The sequence below is a fragment of the Nuphar pumila genome, chromosome 9 (assembly GCF_984573655.1).
Source record: "Nuphar pumila chromosome 9, dmNupPumi1.hap1.1, whole genome shotgun sequence".
Taxonomy (NCBI): Eukaryota; Viridiplantae; Streptophyta; class Magnoliopsida; order Nymphaeales; family Nymphaeaceae; genus Nuphar; species Nuphar pumila.
Window position 1 is genome coordinate 14,709,230 of NC_143257.1, and position 24,834 is coordinate 14,734,063.

The 24,834-nt window shown below is 38.8% G+C and overlaps 1 protein-coding gene across 4 annotated transcripts in view; it reads left to right on the top strand.

Moving 5' to 3' along the window:
• Positions 1–22,815, top strand: part of LOC149828452 (uncharacterized) — a 39,400-nt gene extending 16,585 nt beyond the window's left edge. Inside the window, exons 3-7 of one of the 4 annotated variants that reach the window (XM_090017583.1) lie at positions 10,510–10,760; positions 10,857–10,947; positions 21,596–21,662; positions 22,476–22,514; positions 22,547–22,815. In XM_090017583.1, coding sequence (XP_089873709.1) covers positions 10,510–10,760; positions 10,857–10,947; positions 21,596–21,662; positions 22,476–22,514; positions 22,547–22,561 — 463 coding nt within the window. In that variant the 3' untranslated portion in view covers positions 22,562–22,815. Of the gene's footprint in view, positions 1–10,504; positions 10,761–10,856; positions 10,948–21,595; positions 21,663–22,475 lie in introns of all 4 variants that reach the window. The other 3 variants (XM_090017584.1, XM_090017585.1, XM_090017582.1) reach the window with 3 other exon arrangements.
• Positions 22,816–24,834: the final 2,019 nt, after the last annotated feature.

Genomic DNA, 24,834 nt, shown 5'->3' on the forward strand with positions numbered 1-24,834 from the left:
AACAAGAAATAGTACTCAAGTATTTCCTTAGGATTTTCAAATTCAAAAAATTTCTCTTTTTCTAAGAAAGACACATTTATTGAAACATATAATTTCTTACTTTTAAAATCAAGTATCTATAGCCTTTTTGGTTATTTGCATATCCTAAAAAAATACAAAGAATAGCATGAGGAGAAAGCTTATCATTTTTTAACACTTGCACCCAAAAACTCTTAATCGAGAATAATCAGGAGTAAGTTTAATTTTTTTTCCAACAGGTGATATATTTTTTAAAATGACAGATGGCATTCTGTTAATAAGTTAAACTGCAGTTAATGTGGCTTCGGCCCAAAATTCTTTAGGTACTTGATTTGAAATAAGCAAACTTCTTGTGGTTTCTATGTTGTGCCTATATTTTTTTTTCAACCAAGCCATTTTGTTGTGGTGTGCAGGGACAAAATTTTTGATGTGTAATACTATTTGCTTTTAGGTAATCTTTAAAATCTTTTAATAAAAATTCTCCCCGTGAATCAGTGTGAAAGATAGAGACAACCTTTTGATATTTATTTTTTACCAAATTGTGAAATATTTGAAAGTATGAAAAAACTTCAGATTTACATTTAAGAAAATAAATCCATGTGTGTCTAGTAAAATCATCAACGAAGATTACATAATATGCAAACTCAATAGGTGTTGGACTACAAACATCTGAATGTATTAACTCAAGCGATCGTGTAGAGACAAAAGTTCTTTTTCTTGGAATGACAACCTTTTCATTTTGCGCACATGTAAAATTTTTAAGATTACAAAATTTTTTTATATATGAAAAGTATTTGGATTTTGGATACATTAGGATGGCCAAGTCTTTTATGCCATAAATTTAAATTCAGTTTCTGAACATTACAACAAAAAGTATTCTTAGGTATTTCCAATAATACATGTAGTATAAACCTCCTTCTTTATGGCCTTTCCCAATCAGCTTTCTTGACTAGCGGTCCTGCACTCGACAACCAATAGAAGAGAATGAAACATTATACCAATGGTCAGATAATTGAGAGACAGATAAAAGATTTAGGTTTAGTTTGAGAATATACCTACTTTTTGGAATAGAAAAACTTTTTTAAATGTTTTCGAAATTTTCTATTCCCTTTGTCTCAAGAGATGTCCCATCAACAGTAAAAACATTTGACCTGCTTGCAGTCAGAGATGCCAACAGAAGATACCACGACTCTGACTGATGAGGCTCCTTTGAGTAGAAGTTGAAGAGCTTCTACAAGTTGAGTCAAAGACATGCTTCTAATGTTTTATTCTTGAGTAGCTTTGAGCTCACTTGATTCTTGTGTAATTGAGGTTGCCTTCTTCTTATAGGGTCTCTTTAATTTAAGACAATATGTCTTGACATATCCCGACTCTTGGCAATAATAGCAAATGATTTTTTTCTTCTTAAACTCATTGCCTTTTTCATAGTGATCGTTGTTTGGTCTCCCATAATGTGGTGGTTTGTAAGCATGAACATGGTTTTCCAGCCTAGATACGGCTAGGACGGAGTGATCATCATCTTTAGATATCTTTTTTAGTCAATTTTCTTTTGTACTGTGATCTTCAATGGTATCTTCAATAGAGGGGGCTTTTCCTCTATGAAGAAGAGCCAATTTAGTAGACTCAAACTCTGGTATTATATCATTAATAAATTGATAGAAATGCTCTGTTTCAATTTGTCTTTGGCAAAGTTGTATATCTTTGGGACAATGCTATCTAGGCTCAAGAAGGGCCAACTGGATCCAAAGATCGGATAACTTACTAAAGTATTCTCTAATATTTTTTTCTCCTTAGTCATAATACATATTTTGTCTTCTAGATTGCATATATGTGCAATGTCTTTAAGAGAATACATTCTCTTAAGATAGTTCCATGCTTTGTTTACATGTTCAAATTTCGCTAGACTCAAGCATTTTTTGATGTCAACACTACTAATGAGCCAATACATACTCTTGGCATGCCTTATTCTCCACTCTTTTTATTTTTTTCATAAGTGGTCATAGCATTGGTTTTCTCTACCTCCGTAAGCGGTACTTCTTCCTTCTATCTTAGTAAAAATTAGCTTAGGTTTCGAATTGGACCCACCCACTAATCTCTACAACCCTTTTCCTCATATTAGATGCTTCGTGATCGAATCCCTTGTTATATAGTTTGTTTCATTGAGCTTGATGGGGTTTTATGGTGGCATGATCATTGTCATCCATGTTTACAAGGGCTAAAGGGGGAAAAAAAGTACAGAAGGAGAAAAAGAAAAGAAAATAAGAAAAGATCACAAGCACTCAACTACCAAGAGAGCACCTATAATGAAGAGCACGAACCCACGAGCACTCCACTAAGAGAGCACCTCCAATGAAGAGTACAAACACTCCTCCACAAAGTGAGTACCATAGTCTCACAAGTACTTAAATGGGTCCTGCAAAAAGTCTCTCTTTCAAATCTCGAATAGCACACTTCTTAATGCACCAAAAATTCACCTTGATCTTCCAAGCTCTGATACCATAAAAAAAAACAAGGTCCTCCGAAGATGTTCACCAAATCAACAAAGTGGGCACTCAAAGAGTTCCATCAAAGCACCAAAAGAGCATACACAAGCTGAAAAATGGGCTCACATAAACACCCACTAAAAAGGCAAGAATAAGGAATAAAAAATAATATTTTATTCATCAACATACATGCAAGAAGCATATATTATAAGGGGAGTCATCTCCTATTTATATACACAAGAGGGAGTCTCTAAGAGACGTTGGGGCAAGTCCAACGGCTCCATTTGGAGCCGTTGGGCCAGTCCCAACGTCTCTTTTGACTGGCCAACTTTGTGTTGACTAGTAAAAAAGAAACTAGAAAAAAAAAGAAAAACAAAAATCTAATTTTAACCTAGTTACATTGTAATATATATATGTGTGTGTGTGTGTGTGTGTGTGTGTGTATATATGTAATGCCCCAAAATCTTGGACTTGAAACCTTTTATGAAAAAGGTTGAAAGCTTTAAAATCGATAATTTATCAGAGTTTGAAACAGGAGTTCAGCGGAAAATCATGTTTGAAATAGCAAGTCCCTAGACTTTGGGCGCATTACAACGCAAATTTCTATTTACAAACCGATTTGCAACTCAACTATATTTATTGAAATAAACAGAGCTTTGGTAACACAGTTTTGATAATTCAGAGTTTAATTTAAAAGAAAGGCTTTCAAAGGAGCTTTATACCATATTTACCAAAATGTCCTCAGGAGCGTAACGTCAGGAAAATGGTCTCACCTTGAACTCATCACGTCATCTTGCCATCGCAAGTTGTCTCAACCTGTCCACCACCTGCCCATGAAATGGGTCAGTTTCGCGAAAAACTAGTAGGGGTGCAAAAGACAAGGAGGAACAAAGACTGCAATAAGCAAGATAATACCTCAACTAAATAGGAAAAATAAAACAGAGCTAACCATACATGCTATCGAGTATGGCAAGTAAAACTCCAGTAAAGCAAAGTAGTATCAGATAAAAGTGCTAAACAAGCAAAGTAAGCAACTGTAGCAGTCTGACTAACTCTACAGGTAAGGAGTAACTAACTCCACCAAGTAGTTCAAGCACAGTAAGTCGAGTAATAGAATAACCATTGACAATCATAATCAAGCTTACCATGCATGCAATAACCATTGAATTCTTTAGTCTACTGACAAGTAACTACATTAATCATAAAGTGCAAGTCATTGCACAACAAGCAGTTTATAAGCTACATCTGATAAGCAATCATACGGTAACAGTTATATAGAAATCACAAGGTGTAGGCAACTTGTAAGACAAACAACTACATTAGTTTTAGTTGTACACAGTTCATAGATTACGAGTTGTGAGCAGTCATATTCGTCATAAGAGACGCAAGCCAACAAGTGCTAGATTACAACAAGCATGAACAATTCCACCCGATAGTAAAGAAAGTCACATGCAAATACATTGCAACTAGCGTAATGCTATTATCATAAGCATTTAACCAGTACAAGCAGCTAAACGGTTAGTTATTACTAGCAAGGAACTGCGTAAGCAGCTCAACCAACTGGAGCAGCGCCACAACAGGCGTGCATAGTTCAACGAGTGGTATATGCTGAACTACGAGGTAAACAAGCAAGTCATGTCACAGTACGCATCTCATAATAAGATGAGCAGGTTATATTTATATTCTCATTATTAGCGGGCTACTATGGGTACACACAGGCAAAACGTAGAAACAGTCGAGATCGATCCGGGGGTGTATTATGCTATGTATTTTATGATACCCCGAATGACTGACTGAGTCCGCTCTTAAGGGGATTGCCAGTGACTAAGAGAGTAAATCTCTAGAGGCATTCATGGCCTATGGATGCATCCAAACTTCTGCAGAAATGACCTGAAGGCTATCTTTATAGCATTTTCCCTAACTCTGATGACTGGGGAAGCCAAGTCATTTGCCCGTAATAGCCATTAATGGCTTGTCCATCAGAGTTTTGTACCATCCATTATCTCTTTTGATGAACCATGTCGAACGAGCACGACGGGGGTTTCTTAACCGTCGCCCCATTCTACATGCTCGGGACCATTATGCTCGCTCGAGCATCTTGTCTGTGAAGGCGCATAGTCACCATTATGTGAATTACATGCGCCATTGCGCGTTTCAGGTAACCAGATACCTCTCATCCTACTCACCGCAGTACGCAACGTACCTGTTCAAAAGTACAACTACGATAAGAAGGGTCAACTCATTGTGAGGGTGAAAACATCACCATATTGTGATCTCAAACACGTGCTATTGCACGTTCGAGTTAAACACAGACCTCTCCTCCTGCTCCTCGTAGTCCGATATATCATAGATGACTAAGGGTACGACTACGAGGAGAGGGGCATGGATTTCTCAGAAGAAATCCACACAACAATGCTTTGTTGATAAGATATGGTGTAACCATTCAAGTTCAAACTTGTCATGCTCAGGTCCTTTAGACCGTCACGAGCCTCTTGTCTATTAGGTGAACATCGATATTACATGCTTAACAGAAAGCATCAAAACACGCCTTGAGGTTATTACAAACCTTTCATCCTGCTCTTCATAGTTCAAATGTATCGTACATAACTAAGAGTACTACTACAAGGAGAGGGGCATGGATTTCTTAGGAGAAATCCATCAACAATAATCTCGCGAAAGAAGGTAAAGCACCAACTATCTTAGCTTGGCTAGAAAACCCAATAACTAGGTTTCACCTCAAAGGTGACATAGCACCGGTCTAGTAATAGCGCAGGTTTCTCAGTAGAACCTTCACATGCACATGCTCTTAAACAAGGTTATCCGAGTTGTATCGGATACGCAAATTGAAGTTGTAAACACTTCCCTCAAATACATCGATTTGGGAGATCCAACTGCTATCTCATAAAAGACTTTTGAAATATGCTTTTCAAAACTATACGTTTCGAAAATAGGTTGGTGCTTAAAAGTCATCATTTGGAGAACCAAGTGCATAAGTGAGCATCATGTCTTTTAAGACAAATGAACAAGTTGGAATACGCTCGAAACTGCACTCAGTGAGTGCAAGCCAACAATGAGCAAGCCCATGCACGTTACAGTGCGACGATAGAGTATGATCAATCCGCAAAGTGCGAAACTGTGTGTCAAGCGCAAAACCTCGTAAGCAGTGCACAAAGTGTAAAACCGTAACTCAGCTAATCAATCAAGCAGATACGTGAACACTCAAAGGAATGCACGAGATACGAAACCGTACTTTGGCCAAATCAAACATGCAAGCAAATGAGTACACAAGACAATGCACGAAGTACGAAACCGTACCTCGGTTAACCAGACATGCAAGCAAGCAATATGCAAGGTAGAAGAGCATACTGAAAGGAAAGCCTTGGCACATAAAGCGCGGGGCAACAAAAAAAAAAGTACATAAAGTAAATGCACAACAAAAGCTTGGGCACATAAAGCGCGGGGCAACAGTAAAATAAAGTGCAAAAAGGTAAAGAGAACAAGGATTGTGAAACCACGTCCTTGAATTAAAAGACATGAAATGTAAAGACATGAATTAAAAGCTTAGGCACATATAGCGCGGTGGCAACAGAAAAGGAAAGTACAAAGAAAGTAAAGAGGACAATGATCGCGAAACTGCGTCCTTGAGTTAAAAGCCTTATGTATATATTTTATACGTATACATATATCATCGTCCTCTTTCATTTTTAGTTATCTTTCTTTATTTTAGCATTTATCCGTTCATTGTTCTTTTACGCAAGAATCCCCTACCTTGAGGGGTTGCGGTCCAACATACGCTTGCGAGCGTAGGTAAGCACAGGCTCAAGCTGCGAAGAGTGAGCCAGCTCCGCCGTTCAACCTGCGATGCTTAGAAAGTTAGTGATATGTCGTTAAAAGAAGAAACACAATAAGCACATGCCGAGCCCTAACCCATTATCACAAGATCACAAGGAGGGGCTTGGTTCCTCGCTTACAGGCAACAGAGGCTGAGAATTTGCACCCTGCCTGCAAGGGTGTCAGAGGCAGGGGCCTCACTCCTGCCTGGCAAAAAGTAGCAGGCAAGGAGCAGGGGCTCCCTGCTTGCTAGGACAGAGAAGGCAGGGGAGGGAGCAGAGGTTCCCTGTCAAACCTATCATAACAGGACAGGGGGTGACACCCCCTGTCGGAACACAAATCAAGACAGGGGGGCGTAGCCCCCTGCTGGAAACGAGACAGGCAGGAAAAACCAGAGGCGGCAGGGGAGGCAAAGCTCCCAACCAAAAATCGAGAGACAGGGGGCGGAGCCTCTCACCGGGAAGAGCACACAGAGGCAGGGACTTCCCATGCCAGACGAGTAGTGACAGGGAGTGGCAAGGGGGTTCCGCTCCTGTCGACTTACCGAGAATGGCAAAAGGCGGCAGGGGCTCGACCCTTGCCGGCTTGCCAGCAAGAAGAACATGCGGCAAGGAGCTTGGCCCTTGCCGACCCGTCGGAACCAAATGGAGGAGGAGGGCTTTGCCCCCCTACCTGCCTGACAGGGAGAACACAGAGGCAGCGGCTCCGCCCCCTGCCTGCGGGAAAGGAGCAGAGACAGGGGTCAGGCCCCTGTCTGCCCGATAAAAGCAGAAAGATAGAAGAGAGGAATAGGGAGGGCTCGACCACTCCCCGCCAACCAGAACACAGGGAGGTGGCAGGGGCTCGACCCCTGCCCACCCAATCGAGAAAAAGAGAAGGAGACGACGACAGGGCTCGACCCCTGTCGTCGTTCCCAGACTCAGGGAGGTGGCAGGGCTTGACCCTTGCCAACCTACCGAGAACAAGAAGAAGAGAGGTGGCAGGGGCTCGACCCCTGCCGACTTACCTGAACAAGAGGCAGGCAGGGGGCCCTTGCCACCCTGTCGTCCAAGGCACGAGCAACCCCTCCCCCGGAAGCCCTATGCCCAAGAGAAGAGGCGACGCAGGCGGCAACCCTGCCGCCTGCCAAAAAGGAGAGGGGGAAAGAATGAGGGGAGGTGCTCAACACCTCCCTCCCTGGCAGACCCAGAGCCACCACGATGGTGGCTCTGGTCCACTGACCCTTGAACAGGAGGGTCGAGGGAGACAAAGAAGAGAGAAGGAGACAACGAGGAGGGGTGCTCGGCACCACCCTCCTAGTAGACCCAGAGCCACCCACGATGGTGGCTCTGGTCCACCGACAACAAACAGGGAAAAAGGGGGAAAAGGGATGGGGTTTACCTGGGAAGACCGCAACGAAGGGAGAGTCCACGAATGGCACATGTGAAGGCGATGGCGTTGGGGACGTTGGCCGAGCTGCTGGAGCAAGGGCGATGACAGTCGGTGGTCGGATGAGAGGGAGAGACAAAGAGAAGAGGAAGGGGGACGACGACATTGTCGCCGACGTCTTCCTGTCGTCGGACACGGGTGGCGAAAGGGAGGAGAATAGCGGCATTGGCGGCTGGACGGGAGAAGAGGCGGCGAAGTTGGATGGTCGTCGACGGCTCCGGTCGTCGGTGGCCGCAGAGGAAGGGGGATGTGAGACGGGGATGGGAGGCAGAGAGGAGAGAGAGAGAAGGGGCGAGGGTTTTGCCCCAAGCCTCACCGCCTGTGTCTTTAAAAGATGCAGTCTCTCGATCCTTCGAGAAGCCGGGTCGCGGGTCCGGGTCGGGCTCGGGTCGAACTCGGATCCGGGCCCGACAAGGCAGACCAACCTCGACACGTGTCTGACACGTGCCTTGCACGTGACACGTGTCCGACATGTTTTTTTTTAAACGGGCTTTACCGTGTGTGTGTGAAGAATACATACATATATGTATATATAATTTTTTAAGAGTGATATCCGACCTAGAGATAGTTAGATAGATCATGCTCCCAACTAAACTGACAATCAATTTCAATATGCTTGGTCCTTTCATGAAACTTGGGATTCTTTGATATTTGAATTGCAGTTTGATTGTCACAATGTAACGGAGTCCTCTCATTCACTTTGACCCCCGTGTCTTCAAGCAACCATCTTAACCATACTAGTAGTGTCTCGTTACCCGTATTGGTCAATCCCAAAGTAGCAACTCTCAATACCCAACAGACTGAGTCATCAAACTAGCTAACAAACTGATAATCATCCAAACATCACCTCAAACATGCAACCAACATGTTCTGAGCATAAAACTTGACAAACACAAATACCCCATTCAAGCAATATACTCAAAACATTCACAAAACTGTTTATCGCCTCTGCAACTCATCGATGCCAAAGAATACTTCAGATTTCACAAAAATACAGCCTCAGACAAATACCCAACTCAAAGACGATGCCAACACAAATAATAGGAGCCTCAAACAGATGAAAAACATATCATATACCACAGATTTTTGAAATCTGGTCAGAAAACTACCCATTGCAGAAAAAATGTTGAAAAATTCATATAAAAGCCAAATCTTTTCCAAATTGGATGAGGTTTGATTCAACAAACTTCTAAAATCAAACCCTACTGAGACCCCAATTCTGTTCTTCTCTTGATGATGTCAGCTGAGGCTAAGGCTGAGACTATAGCAACTCCTATGCTGCTCATATGCTTCTTATCTTCCTCAAATGTGGATCTGATACCATATTTGATATTGGCCAAGCAAGGAAATGTAAAGAGGAAGCAAGAAGAAGAGAACAAGTATTCAATGCATTACCAAAAAGAATGGGATTACAACACTTATGGGAGTTGACTTCCCTAGACTCGCAAAAAGACAAAAACTTTGACTAACACCTAAAGCTATTTTATAGAACTACCACCAATAATAATATATACACTTAGGGAGAGGTAACACTATTAACAAATAAAACACATATTATACAAAGCATTCTTTAACATATCCATTACTACTTTCTATCACCCAAGCTGTTCCCCCACTTAATATCCAATATAACCTACCACAATGTGGTAGTATCCATCTCACAACTTATATTAAATAATAATACTTCTAATACACCTGTTCTAAACTTCTAATTAGCTTCCCCAGTCAGTTTACTGCTTTTAGAGCTGTAAACAGGCTGCCTCCAGCTAGTGACCACCCTAAAACTCTTCAAATCACAAGCAACACAACTCAAACGGCCAAGCAACTTTATTTTCAAGCATTCTTTAGTAAAATTGATCTTAAAGGAACAAGTCCAAGCAAACAAACATCGGAATCTGTCTAATAATCTCTAGATTTGAAAACAGCTCAAAGAAGTTCATACAAAACCTTCCAAAAATCATGAAATTTGCACATAAAATCATATAAGTTAATAATCTAGTTGATGTAAAATATCCCAAACCCAAAAAACATCACCTCTATCTTGGTTGTTGAGCTTCTAAGGATGCCCTTCAAGTCCTATCACTAACCACTAGATCTCATCAACCACCTTTGCACACCTCATTTTCTTCCTTTTTTCTCTTGAAGATTTTAAAAACAATCTTCTTCCCCTTATTTCTTTTGTCTTTGATACCGTATTCATGTTGCAAAAAAGGAGAAATATGATGAGAAATATGTTACTTATTAGAGTTTCATCTTACTTCTTAGGTATATATACCATTTACAAAGTTTGACCCTTTTGTGTCTCACTGTACTTGCTGATGAATGAAAATATTCTTATAAAAGAGTCGTAAGTGTAGAAAGGGGTACAAGGTGAAAAGATGAAAAATGCCATTGTAAAAAAATGGTAAAACTGCCCTTATCCAATATATACATAGCATAAACAGCATATGATATAATATACACAATATTTCTTATTACATTGCCAACTTGCTCAACATTTATGATTTTAGAGGAAAATTGCTCGAGCCCATACCTCTTAATTTGGCTTTAAATGCATCTGGTTTTGCTTTCTATGGATTTCTTACCTAATGCTGGTGTTGCTGTTTTAAACATGTGGTCTCTTAGGATTTGCATTCAAACATCATGTGTTTATGGCTGCTTTCCTATGTTAATGTTGTATAACTTTGCACTACTTTGGATGCCAATACTAATCATTTAATTGGTTTACACCTGGCTTGCAACAGAGCAGAGGCTGTCTTGGATCCTGTGCAAAGCCCACTCCAATTATTGCTGTTGATGAACCTTCAAAGGGGCTCAAAATACAGGGTCGTAGAGTAAAGAAGTCTGGTCTATCTGAGGATTTTTTGAGCACAAGCACTTATGAGATGGACAAAAGAGTTCAATCACAGAGAAGCATCTCATCTATAAGCACATCGAACCAAACCCTTGATTCCCATTGTGGTCCAAGCAGTACAAATGCTACTGAGTTTGTGAATCATGGCAAGTTGTAACTTCATATCATGATTGCCATATCCAATGTTTTCTAATGTTGCCAATGCTGTTGTTTCTTGTCTTCATTTTTCATTCTCTTTGCAGGTATCCTTCGTTGGATTCAAATTCGGCAGGAGTGGCTTAGAAACAGTAAGCCAGAAAAGCAGCCACCACAAGTGCGAGAGCCAAGGCTAAGGTATTGTGTCTGTTTTTCTCGATCTGCTAGAAGTCCAAAACATAGTGATTAGGTGCTTCCTTCTATGCATGTTTTGTTATTTCTTTCAATTCAAACATTGAATATCTGAATTTGTCTCAATCTTGATGAGATGTAAGTTGTTAGCATTGGATGTCTGATTTGTCTTAATCTTCATCAGATGAAAGTTGCTCATACTTTCATCTATGGAACTTGTTCCAATGAGATTATATATATATATATATATATATATATATATATATATATATAATGTGTTTAGTTGTTTTGAACATGTAAAGTGAAAGTATCATTAACAACACATATTACAGGAATATGTAGTACTTGAGAATTAAAACTTCAATTCTTGTGTATTTACTGGGAAAATGGCCTGCATGTGAACAGCATAAAAAAGTTGACTACCGAAAATGTTAAATTAACAAATAAGAAAGAAGGAAAAATTGAAATACTAAATTTTTTTAGAAAAATTAATGTGGTATTTGGGCCATGCAAGTTCGGTTTATCTTAATGTATGTTATTTAGATCAGGGTGATTATCATTTACATTTAATAAACACAAGCAAAAAAGTAAACAAAAATGCCCTGGTTTTAAAAATAGAGGAGATGCCTTTCTTCTTATGCTTATGTTCTTAGTTTATATTGTACTATCATTACAAATTAAAATTCGTTTTGGTTCAGTAGAAGGTCCGAGAGTAGAAACTGACATGGTTAACATTTGGGTTCAACTCCAAACTATTATGATCCGCGCATTTATTCAAATCCAATTCATAGGTTTGTAGACAACAAAATTTTATGATTCACAATTGCTAATATCTTTTGAAGACAAGTGTTTGCAGGTACCCAACAAGAATTGGACACCCTCACACGGATGCCAGAACGGACCGTCGTCCATCACGGGACAATAGAATGGACCGCCGTGCATTACTGGACGGCATAATGGGACGTCATTCACTACAGGTTGACATAGCAGAGTGTCGTTCGCTATAGGATGACAGAGCAGAGTGCCATTTGCTACGGGATGGTAGAGCAGAACGTTGTTCGCTATTGGATGACATAGTCATTTCGCCATCTGCTATACCGAACACGCGAATAAGCTTCAAGCCTTATCCCTATCTTATCCCAACTGCCCTGCACGTCTTTTAGGGTGGGAGGTCTCTTCTTGGACGAGTTTTCGTACAAGAAGACTCTGGTAGATGAGTAATCCATATCTCATGCCGAACTCTATAAATAGGGGCTCACCCCTATACCTTGAACATCTGAAAATTATTAGAAAATCTAGAAATCCCATACTTAAGTGCTGGCCCTGCGAAACAAGCCTACCCAAGCCCTGCAGACACTTTATCTGGCCGCCAGTGGAGAACACTCATACCTACGTGGAGTTGTTGACAGACCAAAAGCAGTTTGAACGATAAAACAAACCTTCGAGTCTGAAAAGGGTATTTTTCAGATCCCTATTTTGCTTATTTCAATTTCATATGATCTTTTGATTGGGTGCTTGTCCAAGTTTTGTATTTGTTTGCATACCTCAATCCCTATTATACTTTATTTGGGCAACATCTCTCTTATGATGAGCTGCATGTTTTTGGTTGTGTATGTTACGTACATATTGATTCATCACTGCGAAATAAGTTTCAGGATAAGGCCGCTAAGTGCAGATTTGTTGGGTATGCGGATGAATACAAAGGCTATCGATGTTATGACCCTACTACAAAACGTATTAGGACCTCCAGGAATGTTGTTTTTGATGAACAAAATTTTCAGATCAATGACTCCGATGAGTTGCCATCTTGAGAATTAGAGGTATATGATCCATGGATGAGCGCAGATCTTGTTGCTAATACAGGAGAATCATGTCAGGCGAATTGTCCTTCCTTCGGCTTGAGTAGAGAGTTGGATGACTCACAGATGCATGTTGAGCCACCTCCAGTAGAACGTTTTTCTGGACAGATATACACCAGGAGGGAAAAAAATACAGGGCCGAGGAATGTGGAAAGCATCGCCAATGATCCGGCTCAAAGGTTATCACGCATTAGGCATCCTATTCAACGATGGGTGAGTTATGAGACCTTTTCCCTTGACTTTCAGTTGTTTATGTCTCAACTCACAAAACAGGAGGAACCCACCTGTTTTAATCAAGCTCTTCAGTCCCGTCATTGGACTGACGCTATGAATGAAGAAATGGAAGCACTTCATGAGTGCCAGACTTGGGAAATAGTACCTCGACCGGAAGGAAAGAATGTTGTTGGCTCAAAATGGGTTTATAAAACAAAGTATAAACCCGAAGGTAGTATTGACCGATATAAGGCGCGACTTGTTGCTCGAGGGTTCACACAACAATATGGTGAAGATTACGATGAGACCTTTAGTCCGGTAGTCAAAATGGGTACAATTCGTGTCATCATATCCCTAGCAGTCGATCGAGGATGGAGGCTTAGCCAGATGGATGTTAAAAATGCATTCTTGCATGAAACTTTAAAGGAGGAAGTATATATGGAGCAACCACCTGGATATGCCGAGAAGGACCCTACTGCCTGGGTGTGCAAACTAAGGAAATCTCTGTATGGGTTGAAACAGGCGTCTCGTTCTTGGTTTGAAAGTTTCTCTATGCAAATCCAAGGCTATGGTTTAGAAGATGCTCTCTGGATCACTCGCTCTTTATTTATCAAAAGACAGACATCGTTATACTTCTTCTTATATATGTTGATGACATTGTGATCACTGGGAGTTCAAATAACCATGTGCAAGACGTGAAGCGATTTTTAATGAAAACTTTCAAGATGAAAGATTTAGGGGAGTTGAGGTACTTCCTTGGTGTGGAAGTTGACAGACAACAGGACACATTGACACTCATGCAACAAAAATACACTCTTGATCTTCTGAAAAGAGTCAGGATGACGAATTGCAAACCAGTCAGTACTTCCAGTATATTACATCAAAGCCTGAGCTCTGAAAATGGCCATCTTTGTGTCAACACTACAACGTATAGAAGTCTCGTGGGGATGGTGCAGTATTTGACCTTTACCAGACCTGATATAGTTTATGTTGTTAATCAGGTATCCCAGTTTATGCATGCTCCAACGGAAGGTCATATGGAAGCTGTGAAGCGCATTCTACGCTATTTAAAAGGAACTATAGGAGACGGACTTGTTTATCGCAAGAGCAATAACCTACATAAAGGGCATGAACTCATCACTTATACAGACGCAAATTGGGCAGGAGATCCAGATGAGAGACGGTCTGTATCTGGATATTGTGTATATATTGGACACAATTTAGTGTCCTGGAGCAGCAGAAAACAAAAGGCAGTGGCACGATCAAGTACAGAGGCTGAATACAGGTCGATGGCTGCAGACACGGCAGAAGCTACATGGATTAGACACTTATTGAGTGACCTTGGGGAGACACTTATTCGATCATTTCTTCTATGTGATAATCAAAGCGCAATAAACATTGCGTGTAATCCTGTTCAGTATAGCAGAACGAAGCATATTGAGATTGATCAACATTTTATACGGCAGAAAGTCGAGATGAAGGAGATAGAACTACGTCATGTTCGAACAGAAGATCAAGTGGCAGACTTGTTTACCAAAGGGTTAACAGGATGCCAATTTTGGCTATTGAAGAGCAAGTTGTACATGCTTTAAAACCACGTACAACTTGAGGGAGGGTGTTAAATATAGTATGCGTATGGATCTGGATCCAGATCCATATGCACGTTATATCAAAACACGCAGAATAATGTTTCATTAATGGCAATATTGTAATATCATATTACTTATGTTTATATATGAATTAGGGCTTGGAGGTCGTGTATTCTTCTGCCGCCCCAGCCTTTTTTCCTTCTCTCTGTCTTTCTTTCTGTTTCCTGTGCATGTGATGCTTGAAGAAACTTACCTCACTCATATTCTTATAATCTTACCTTAACAATGTGAAGAACAACGAATCAAAATCCAAAATACCGAGGGGTTTCGAAATTTTCAAAGACTGTTGAAGCTAACAAAACATCAAACACTTGGTGCACGGTCAAAAATGCCAAAAGCTAAATTGGGCGCTTAAAAGAAAATTCCATCATGCTACCTGAGAAGCTTTTCTCAATTGAGAAACATCCGTTGAAATATTCATTTTTCCCCCTTTAGAGACTTGCATCCTAGCAAGCCAATCCCAGCAGCTCTCATCTCCTAAAAAATTTCACGCATCTTTCCCATAATCTCCTCTTATTTCATCTCGTAGAGACACATCAACAGTATCGAGAATCTGCAAAAGTCGCTGATGCAAACTCATGCTAGATGGAATAGCCTCGACAGCTTCATTGTAAATTGTTTGGAACATGTCAGATCCATGCTTTCTAAGTACATCTAGTTCATTCTCTGAATCGAGTTCCTGGCCATCAAGAGCAATTTTTTCGAGCCTTTAACTTATGAAGCTAATTTAGCTCCATTCGTAGATATTCAATCCATAGATCTTCTGATTATTGGCAAGCTCGCAATCCGCTTTGCATTAAAGCACGAGCAACAACCACATGTAAGTTGTGGTCAAATTCCCAAGCAGCAGTGTAAATCCAAAGACCAGGAACTTTTGGATGAAAGCGAAGTGCTTCAGCAAGGGCCCGTTTCATACGGCCATGGCGGCGTTCTCTGTAGTACTCCAGGTACCGGAACTAGAAGTTGAGGTTGCCCTTGAAGTGGGTGGCCACCTTCTGATAAATCTCGAGGATTCGAAGGACGCTGGCAACATCGAAAACAGATTTCTTCCACCTCTTCTTGGTGTCCTTGGAGGCACAGATGATGGACCTCTTCCTAAGCTTCCTGAGGGTCTCGTAGTCGATGTAGGCGATGAAATCGTGCTTCAGAGGCAAGAGGCCTAGACTTCTCTCTGATCAAAGGCTTTTCTAGCTGAGGGAGGAAGGTCGAGGGTGGCCGTCTGATAGAGGTGGGTGCTCCTCAAATGGGTGGTCTGGTCGGCTGGGTGATAATGCATGAAAATGCATTCATATTTATTATTAAATTCATGCATTTATGTGTCTATTATTGTTTTGATGCCCGTGTTTTTGGTGTTTTAGGTGTCAAGGAGTCATGGTTCGAATTTCGTCCAAATCAGAGCTAAAATGACAAAGTTATAGCCGTTTTATGGTTTTAGATCAAATGTCAAGGAGAGCCGGTTCCAGATCCGGCCCAAAATGCCATCTTACAGATCTTGGATTTGATCCACACGTGTTTAGTAGTCCACTCAACTCAAATCCATTGTGGTTTGATTAACAAAATTTCTACAATGCCCCTCCTAGGTGCCACTCTTGTTTTTGCAAATTATGATAAATTTAGGTACTCTTTTGAAATAACTTTTAAATTAAGTGTGGTTTTGGTAATTGTTTATTAAAACCTAGAATTCTAATATAAATAATAGCAAGAGAGGGGCGTGAGGAGCAGCTTGACCCTCTCAACAGTCTACCCCCTCTTCTTTTTCCCCTCTTTCCTCCTCACGTGAATCCCAAACCCCTCTTCTCTTCTTCTTTCCAATGTCATATCCTTCTTTTTCTTTCTTCTTTTCTTTTCTTTTTCTCCTTCTTCTTCTTCTTCTCTATTTTATTCTCTATTTTCTGCAAGATCAACGTGAAAAACACCTCCGGAGGTTGGCTGCATGCTTTATGAAGCCAAAGCTCACTCTCTCTTCAACCCAATCCATCGGGAGACGCTGGATCGGATGGTTCATTATCTTCTTCCTCTTCTCCTCTATCGTTAGATCTAGTTTTTAATTTCGGTTATTTTTCTGATTTTCTTTTATTGATCAGATTAGGTTTAATTAATTCTTATGCTTCCAACATATATTTTGAATTTTTTCTTTGTAATTTTTTTTGTAGAATAGAAAATAAAAAAAAAGAAACTGACGGCTAGAGTTGGCCATCGCCTAACCTAAGCCACCGGATAGATCTAGTTAGTCTTCTTTTATTTTCTGTATTTTATTTTTAATTTTTATTTTCTCTGTTATTTAGGAGATTAATTCATTTTCTTTTCCTTTAGTTCTATTATTTAGAATATATTTTTTTTCCAGAAAATAAATAATGAGAGCATTTGTCGAGTTTGTGCAAGATTGTTAGTTTTGAATTTCTGGTTTTATTTATTTTTTATATTGTTTTGCATATATCTGGAGATTTCGGATGTATATATTTCTGCAAATTTTCGTCTGAATTCGAATCCATTTGGTTGTCTGTCACGTTGTTTTCCCGAAATCTGTTCAGAAATATTCTGTTTATCGGTTTTGTGTTATTCAGTTTGTCGTTGTCATTTTATGTAACTTTTTATGGATTTTTTTTTATTTCGTAAATTGTGTTGGATTCTTGAGCATGTCAGGAACGTTTTTGCAAAATTTCATTAGAATCTGGCACCGTTTACTTGCCTGTCTTTATGTTTTACGAGAATCTGTCCAGAATGGCCGATTCTCCAATCGCGTAGGGAAAAATTATAATTTTTGCACTTTCTAAGTTTTGTTTTGTGATTTTTTCAGTTGGTGTCGTGTCCTAGAACAGAGGACACTTTATTTTAGATAAAAAACCAACATGGTTATGTTGGGATCTGTGTTTAGATTCTTTTAGTTCTTTTATTTTATGTTTAATGCTCTCATTTCTTCGTTTTTCACTAGCATAGTCGTGTGTAGTTCGTTGTTTTGGTTATGTGTCTTTGTTTGTGCAGGTGGCTGCCGTGAGCTAGAAGCGAGGCTAGGTGGTGGGCATTGAGGTGGACGCACCAAGATTCTCAACACCCACATATAAGGATCGTGGTTCGCGAGCAAAGGCGTTTTCATTTACTCTTTTTCTCTTTATTATTTTAGTTAAGTAGGGCCTTAGGCCAATTTTAATCAGGTAGTATTAATTTTTATTTCTGCTCGAACATCTTGTAATAGGTTTTCGCGCTTGTTTGCTATATTTTATTTTTTTGTTTTTAAGGCAATAAAGATATGATTTTGTGTGGAATACTTAGATTTTGTTCCCGTTCCTTGAGTTTGACCCGAACTTTACCACTAGTGTGAACCGGTTTTTATTATTTGGTGTTCGGTTTATCCTTTTAAAAACATATTTTATAAAACTTACACTATTGTGTCTCACGAATAGGGAAAACACAGAGTGGGTGAGAGGGAAATGAGAGAAGAGAGAGAAGGAGGAGAATGGGATTAGGGGTTTGTGTAAATAAGATGGGTAGAAGAGGGGAAGAAAGGGTCGGGTGCGCTAGTGGGCCCTAGCCATGGAACCTTCCTTGCTTCTAATGAAACCAGGTCCAATTTGGATCCGATTTGGGTCCAAATTGACCAAGACTTAAAAAAAAACGATAAACAATAGAAAATTACATATATATTTGTCACAATTAAGTATACACAAATGGTCTAATTTATCCAAAATATTGTCTAAAGCTAAATCTTATAATTAATTAAACTTTTATTTATTATTGAAAACCTTTAAAACTCTATGTTTGGATCTAACCTGTATATAGAGTTCGGGTCCATTTTAAAATCCCCCAACTTTTTCAGATTAGTTTCTTACATTTTATTTGTATTAATTACTCATCTAAATTTAAATGGTCCAAGGATTTTGGTATTTTCAAAAATAGCAACTTATTTCTTAGAGTGTTTCTCATAAATTATTTTATGACTAAAATGCCCTTTTGATAGAGTTTCTTCTTAAACTACTGAAATACATCTAGTTAGATTCAAAACACTTCGATAACACCTTGATGAATCATAACTCACTAAAATAAGTTGTTTGAATGATAGTTTAAATATTTTAAGTAGTACTTTTGATTATAATGACCAAAATACCCTTTATTCGAATTTGTTTCAAAAACCACTAAATTGTGTCTAATTAAGTTCAAAAGACATTGAAAACACCTAGGTGAGGTTGCGACTCTCTCAAACAATTACTTTTCATGATCATTTGAATATTTTAACCATATTTTATCGAAAGATATTTTTAAAATGACCATTTTAGCCTTATTAGTCAGAAAGATATAATTAAGCCTATAAAATACTCAAAATTGACATTTAAAATAAAGAAGCATATTTTTTTTACTCGAAGATAAGGCTAATTCTTTATTTATTTAATATCTAAAAAATTTACAGGTTTTACAGTCACCTTTTTAGAGGAAAGTTTTTTTGATAAAAATGTGCCTAAGAGAGAAGATTAATATATATATTCTTAGAGTTGAATTCTAAGAATAATAGTGATTTAATATCAGAAGAGAATCAAATTGATAATAATGAACTTCAAATGCATACTCAATGTGGTGGACATCATTGGACATCATGATCACTCTCAAATTATTTAATATAAAAGAAGACAAGAGAATTACCATCCTAATGCCTGAGAAAAATATTCCAACCTAGAAGCCCAAGAAACAAGAAATATTAGGCACTCTTAAAGAAAACATAAATAACCTGATAGATTCGTAACATATGAGTCCTTTGCCCCTCAATACAAAGCTTGTCTAGCAAAAATTTTCTCTTACTTCAAACCAATCTCATATAATAAAACTAAAAGCTATCCAGAATGACAAATGCCATGAGTGAAGAAATAAGAGCATTAGAAAAATCTGAAACTTGAGAATTGACCAACTTACTACCTGGGAAGAAATCAATAGAATGTAGATAGGTCTTTAAGGTTAAAACTAAGAGTGATAAAACATTGGAAAGATATAAAGACAAATTAGTAGTCAAATGGTACTTACAGGAATATGGGATAAGATTATAATGAGACTTTTGTCCTTGCCGCTAGAATGACCATTGTTAGAACACTTATAGTTGTGGTTGCTATTAGAAAATAACCTATCTACCAAATGGATGCCAAAAATGACTTATTTATTGGCGAATTAAAAAAAGTTTATATGGATCCACCACCTAGGTATGATATTCCGAATGGAAAGGTTTTTCATCTTAACATGGCCTTGTATTGTCTCAAACAAGCACCGAGGCCTGGTATGATCGCTTTAGTTCTGTTATGACTAGTCTTTGATATTTTTCATGTTATACTGACATTGCTTTATTTGTTAAGGAATCTGCTTTAAGTATTGCAATTTTGCTCTTTTATGTTGATGATATGATCATAATAGGAGACGATAAACAGAGAGTAAATCATATTAAGTATGTATTCAAACAAAAATTTGAAATGATTGATTTAGGCTTTTTCAGATTTTTCTTGGGGATTGAAGTAGCTTATTCTCCTCGAGGATATTTGTTAACTGAATCTAAATTTGCTACTGAGATTATTGATAGGTCTGAACTAACTAATGAGAATAGAGTGGATACACCCGAAGTTATCAATGCAAAGATGAAGATTGATGACGGAACCCCATTGGACGATCCCATACTGTATCGACAGATGATCGGTGCCTTCACATACTTGACTATTACCTGACCAGACATATCCCATAAGTACACACTACTAGTCAATTTTAGCACTCTCCTACCTCAGTTGATATGAGTGTTGTGTGTATATTGTTAGATATTTAATAAATTCCTTTTAAAATAGGACTATTATTATCTTCCTCATCTCTTCTTGAATTAGTTGCATATTCTGACTCAGACTGGGGAGGAGATCCCAATGATAGACATTCAACCATTGGTTTCTGTGTTTTGGTAGAAGATTCACTGGTGTCCTGAAAATGCAAAAAGCAACAGAAGGTGTTTCTTTCATCCGCAGAAGCCGAGTATCGTACTATGAGCACCACAACATCAGAGATTGTTTGGTTGAGGAGTTTACTAGAAAACATGGGAGTACCATCAACAACACCATCCAAATTATGTTGTGATAACAAAAGTGCCATATACATTTCTGAGAATCATACTTTTCATGAGTGCACTAAGCACATCGAGATGGACTGCCATTGTGTCAGAGAGTAATTTCTGAATAATATTTCGCTGTTGCATGTCATGTTTGAATATCATCTTGCAAACCTCTTCACTAAAGCCCTTTCTTCTCCTAAGTTTCATTTCTTGTTAGGCAAACTTTCGTTGATCACATCGTAAGTTTGAGGGGAAGTGTCAATGTATGTACATATAGGGGGTATTTTAGTCTGTCTTTTTATATTTTTTTGGGTATTGTGGTCATTGTATATATTCTCTTTTGTTTTATTTTCTTTTTTATTTTGTTATTGTACATCTTAAAATAGGATAGGGATTTTTTTGGTCTTTTGACCATAGAGCCATTGGGATCTCCCCAACAACTACATTTCTAGCCATTGGGGAGGTCCCTAGGGCTACACATGTTCTCCTTTTTGTATATAAAGGGGTTGAAATCCCTCTTCATGTATGTTTTTGCTTAGAGAATTTTCTCAATACAAATCTATGTTTTTATGTGTGTTGTGTGCCCTTAAGTAGCTGATTTGTGTGGATTTGTGTTCATATAATTGACCCTAAGTGGTCATTGTAATCATATATGTCCATAAGTGACATTTGAATCATTCTTGTACTTCATTACACAAAATGCCTTTGATTTCCTTGTTACTATGGTTCAATATTGTTTCAGTTGTGACCCTTGTGATCCAATCCTCATTCATTTTCCTATTTTGTATATCTCATGCATATTCGCTTCCATTCTATATTCATTTTGTCTTTTTGTGCTTCTGATACATTTGGTTGGAACACCACTGGAGCAGTTGGAATGCAACGTATGAAAGTTTACTAGGGACAAACAAACCCTTCCCCCAGCCAATCGCTCTTTCAGTAAGTTTCTTCCTTTTCGTTCTTGATGATTCACTTTTAATTTGCTGACTTGCAAATGTATGGAGTATGGTTTTCTCAAAAGTGGTTCTAAAAAGATTTTCTATTCCACTAAATAATAGCAATAATAAGTTGACATTGTCAGTCAATTAAGAAAATTATGGATTTCAAACACAATGTAGGTCCTCCCATTAGCCGTAGCGGAGTGTTCGGGAAGAAGACATACTAGTTTTATTAACAGATATGCTCGAAATAATCTTTATGTTTATAATATAGCAATCTTTTAAAATAATTCTACAGTATGAAATTCAGAACAATTTGCTGCATTCAAGTGAGGAAATACAATTTTATCATATTGAATTGTCATATTTATAGTGTTTCTAGAATCTGAATTGCTTGCATTGGATAGTTAATATGAAAATTTCAAGCCATTTTCAACTTCTGAAGAAGCTCATAATGGACTAATCTTTACTGGTGTCCACGACTCCGTGTGGTGCTTTACATAATCATGTTAGATGCAAAAAGTCCATTTTAGTTTCAAAAGCATCCCTTTTCCTGGTTTTCTCTTTTTTATATAAAACATTGTTATGATAATATACTTAAGCCTTTCCTTGTTTCCTTTCAATCATGAACAATAATTTTTACATTTGAACAAGGTCAAGCATGTTGTTCTTAATGAAACCCCCTTGAATGTAAAAAAGAATATGTTCGTTCATGTTTTGGCATTTTTTGAATAGGAACTTTTAGGAATATGTTACCTGCATGTACAAAAAGCAGCTAGTTCTTATGGCTGTGTCATGATTCCTTTTTCTACAGGAAATGGTTGATTTCCTTGTTGATGTGTGGGAGGTTGAAGGTATGTATGATTGATTGCATGAAGTCAGAACGGTATGTATGATTGATTGCATGAAGTCAGAACGGAGCAGCCAAGCAAATACCAGTTGCTGTTCTCTTTCAACGCTTTAGTTCCCATGCAGTCCAGAATGCTTTTGGCATCTACAAATTCAGGGCTCTTACCACACCAGTGACTGTTTTGTGGTAACTTCCCATTGTTATTCTACGGCCTTGACAATTTGACGTGTGTGCTTATTATATGAAAAGGCTGCTTGGGTTGGTTCGATTAATCATTCATCATGTTCTGTCGGAGTTTGTTGTATGTTAATCAGCGTTCTTTAGTTTGTATATGGAAATTGCAAAAGCAAGGACCAGGACTGGCAACGTCCTAGCACCAGTGATTTCTAGGCCATCAAGCACTCTGTTCTCTTGTTTTGGTAATAGCCTCGCCGAGGTGCGGTAGTTTTTAACTTTGTAAAAGACTAAGTTTCAAAAATTAGAAAAATCACCCTTGACTATCATTTTGGATAATCAGAAATTGTGAAGTTTGGTTTCACCAATGGTGGAACTGCAGGTTCCACCAGAAAAGCAGCCCATGGGGATTGTCTGCCTGCCTGCCAAATGCAACCGCATACATTGACAATGATGTCAACACCTAAAAACAAAGGCAGGCGGTCAATCCCCATTGGCTGCTCTTCTGAAATTTCGCTATTGGTGAGCCCAAACTTGATAATTTCTTATTATTCAAAATGAGGCTCTGTTTCGGAGCCTTGCATGAGATGAAAACACCATTTCCATGTGTTGCCAAAATGTGGTACTGAGGGATAGAGTTGCCAAAAACATCCTCTTGTGGATAGTGTTGAAATGTAGTGTTAGGGCTGCCAGCTCCATTCTCAATGCAGTGTTTTGACAACACTACTTCAAACAGAAGATATCATGACAGTACTGGGGAACTACAATGTAACTCCAACAAAAGGCTCCCAAACAGAGCCTGAAGGTCAAGGTTCCCTGTTTTAATTGAAATATCGAGGGTTCTCACCAGCCATCATGCAGTGCCCTCATCTGTGCAATAATGCTTTTCTATTCCGAAGGGTTCGTTCACGTTAGTTTTCAATGTCATCTCCAGATATCTACACAGCAGTTTACTCACATGCTTTGAAACTCCTCTCTCCTCTCTTAACGAAAATGGGGCCGACATCCATTCGTGGATGTTAACCATGACTTGCACTAGTCTTACCCTGCATGGGAGGATGTTAAGATAGGTGCTCACTCTCACAAACACGTGAGACATGTATTATCAAGTCGTAAGTCCTGCTCAACTTTGAAAATTCTGATGACATGTTTGGATTATGGAATTCCATTTCCATGGAATCCTCTCTCTCTCTCTCTCTCTCTCTCTCTCTCTCTCTCTCTCTCTCTCTCTCTCAGCCCCATCTTTGCTGTTTTACTCTTTGCCTCTATTTCTAGCATGCTGTCTCCAGGCCAGAGGGAAACGGTTTCATTCCAAACATTGATAATCAAGTGGTGGTCCTCTGATCTGTGCTCAAATCTGATATGAGAGAGACGCCGCTAAGCAGGCAGAGCTGAAAGCTTTGCATGGGTGCTCTGCTAGGTGCAAGTTTATGACTCCGTTTGGCACTATAATCTGTTTAGGACGACAACATACACCATGAGAATGGAGGAAGTTTATACACAGAAAGGTGGTTTTGCTACCTTCCTCTCGGTGGTTCTGTTTTCTTAGCTTTTCTTGGTCGTTTTTTTCTGCTTTGTTGTTGGGGTAACTACTCAAGTCACCCTGCCAACTGTTATATGTACTTTATTCCTTCATTTGGAATGTTTTTTTTTTTTTGTAACAAAAAAAAAAACACTGCACATACATTTAGGCACTAACTTCAATCTTTGAGTCTCATTTTTAAAAGTATTTTGTAATTTGAATGATGATTATCATGGTTGGATGAAATAATGGCCTCCTTGGTTCCCACGACTCAGTAATTCATATTTGACTGACTACAATTGCTTGTAGTTTGTGGGTGAGCGGTCAGTCGAACCACAAAACAGTTGGTCAAAACCTTTCTTACTCAAACTTTTCTTTTTTTTCGACAGAGAAAGCTGTGGTTAGTCCGACCCCTACCAGTTATACAATCATGCCATTTGGGGTCAAAACCTTTCTTACTCAAACTTGTGCAAAAAGTTCGAACATACAAAAGCCAATTCTCTCGGTGAATAATGTAGAGGTTGGAGCTAGTCGCTTGATCAAGAACTACATAAATTCCTTGGTATAACTCATGTGACAAACAAGTTATAACCCTCTTATGCAAAGTATTCAAGAGAAGCATCATGG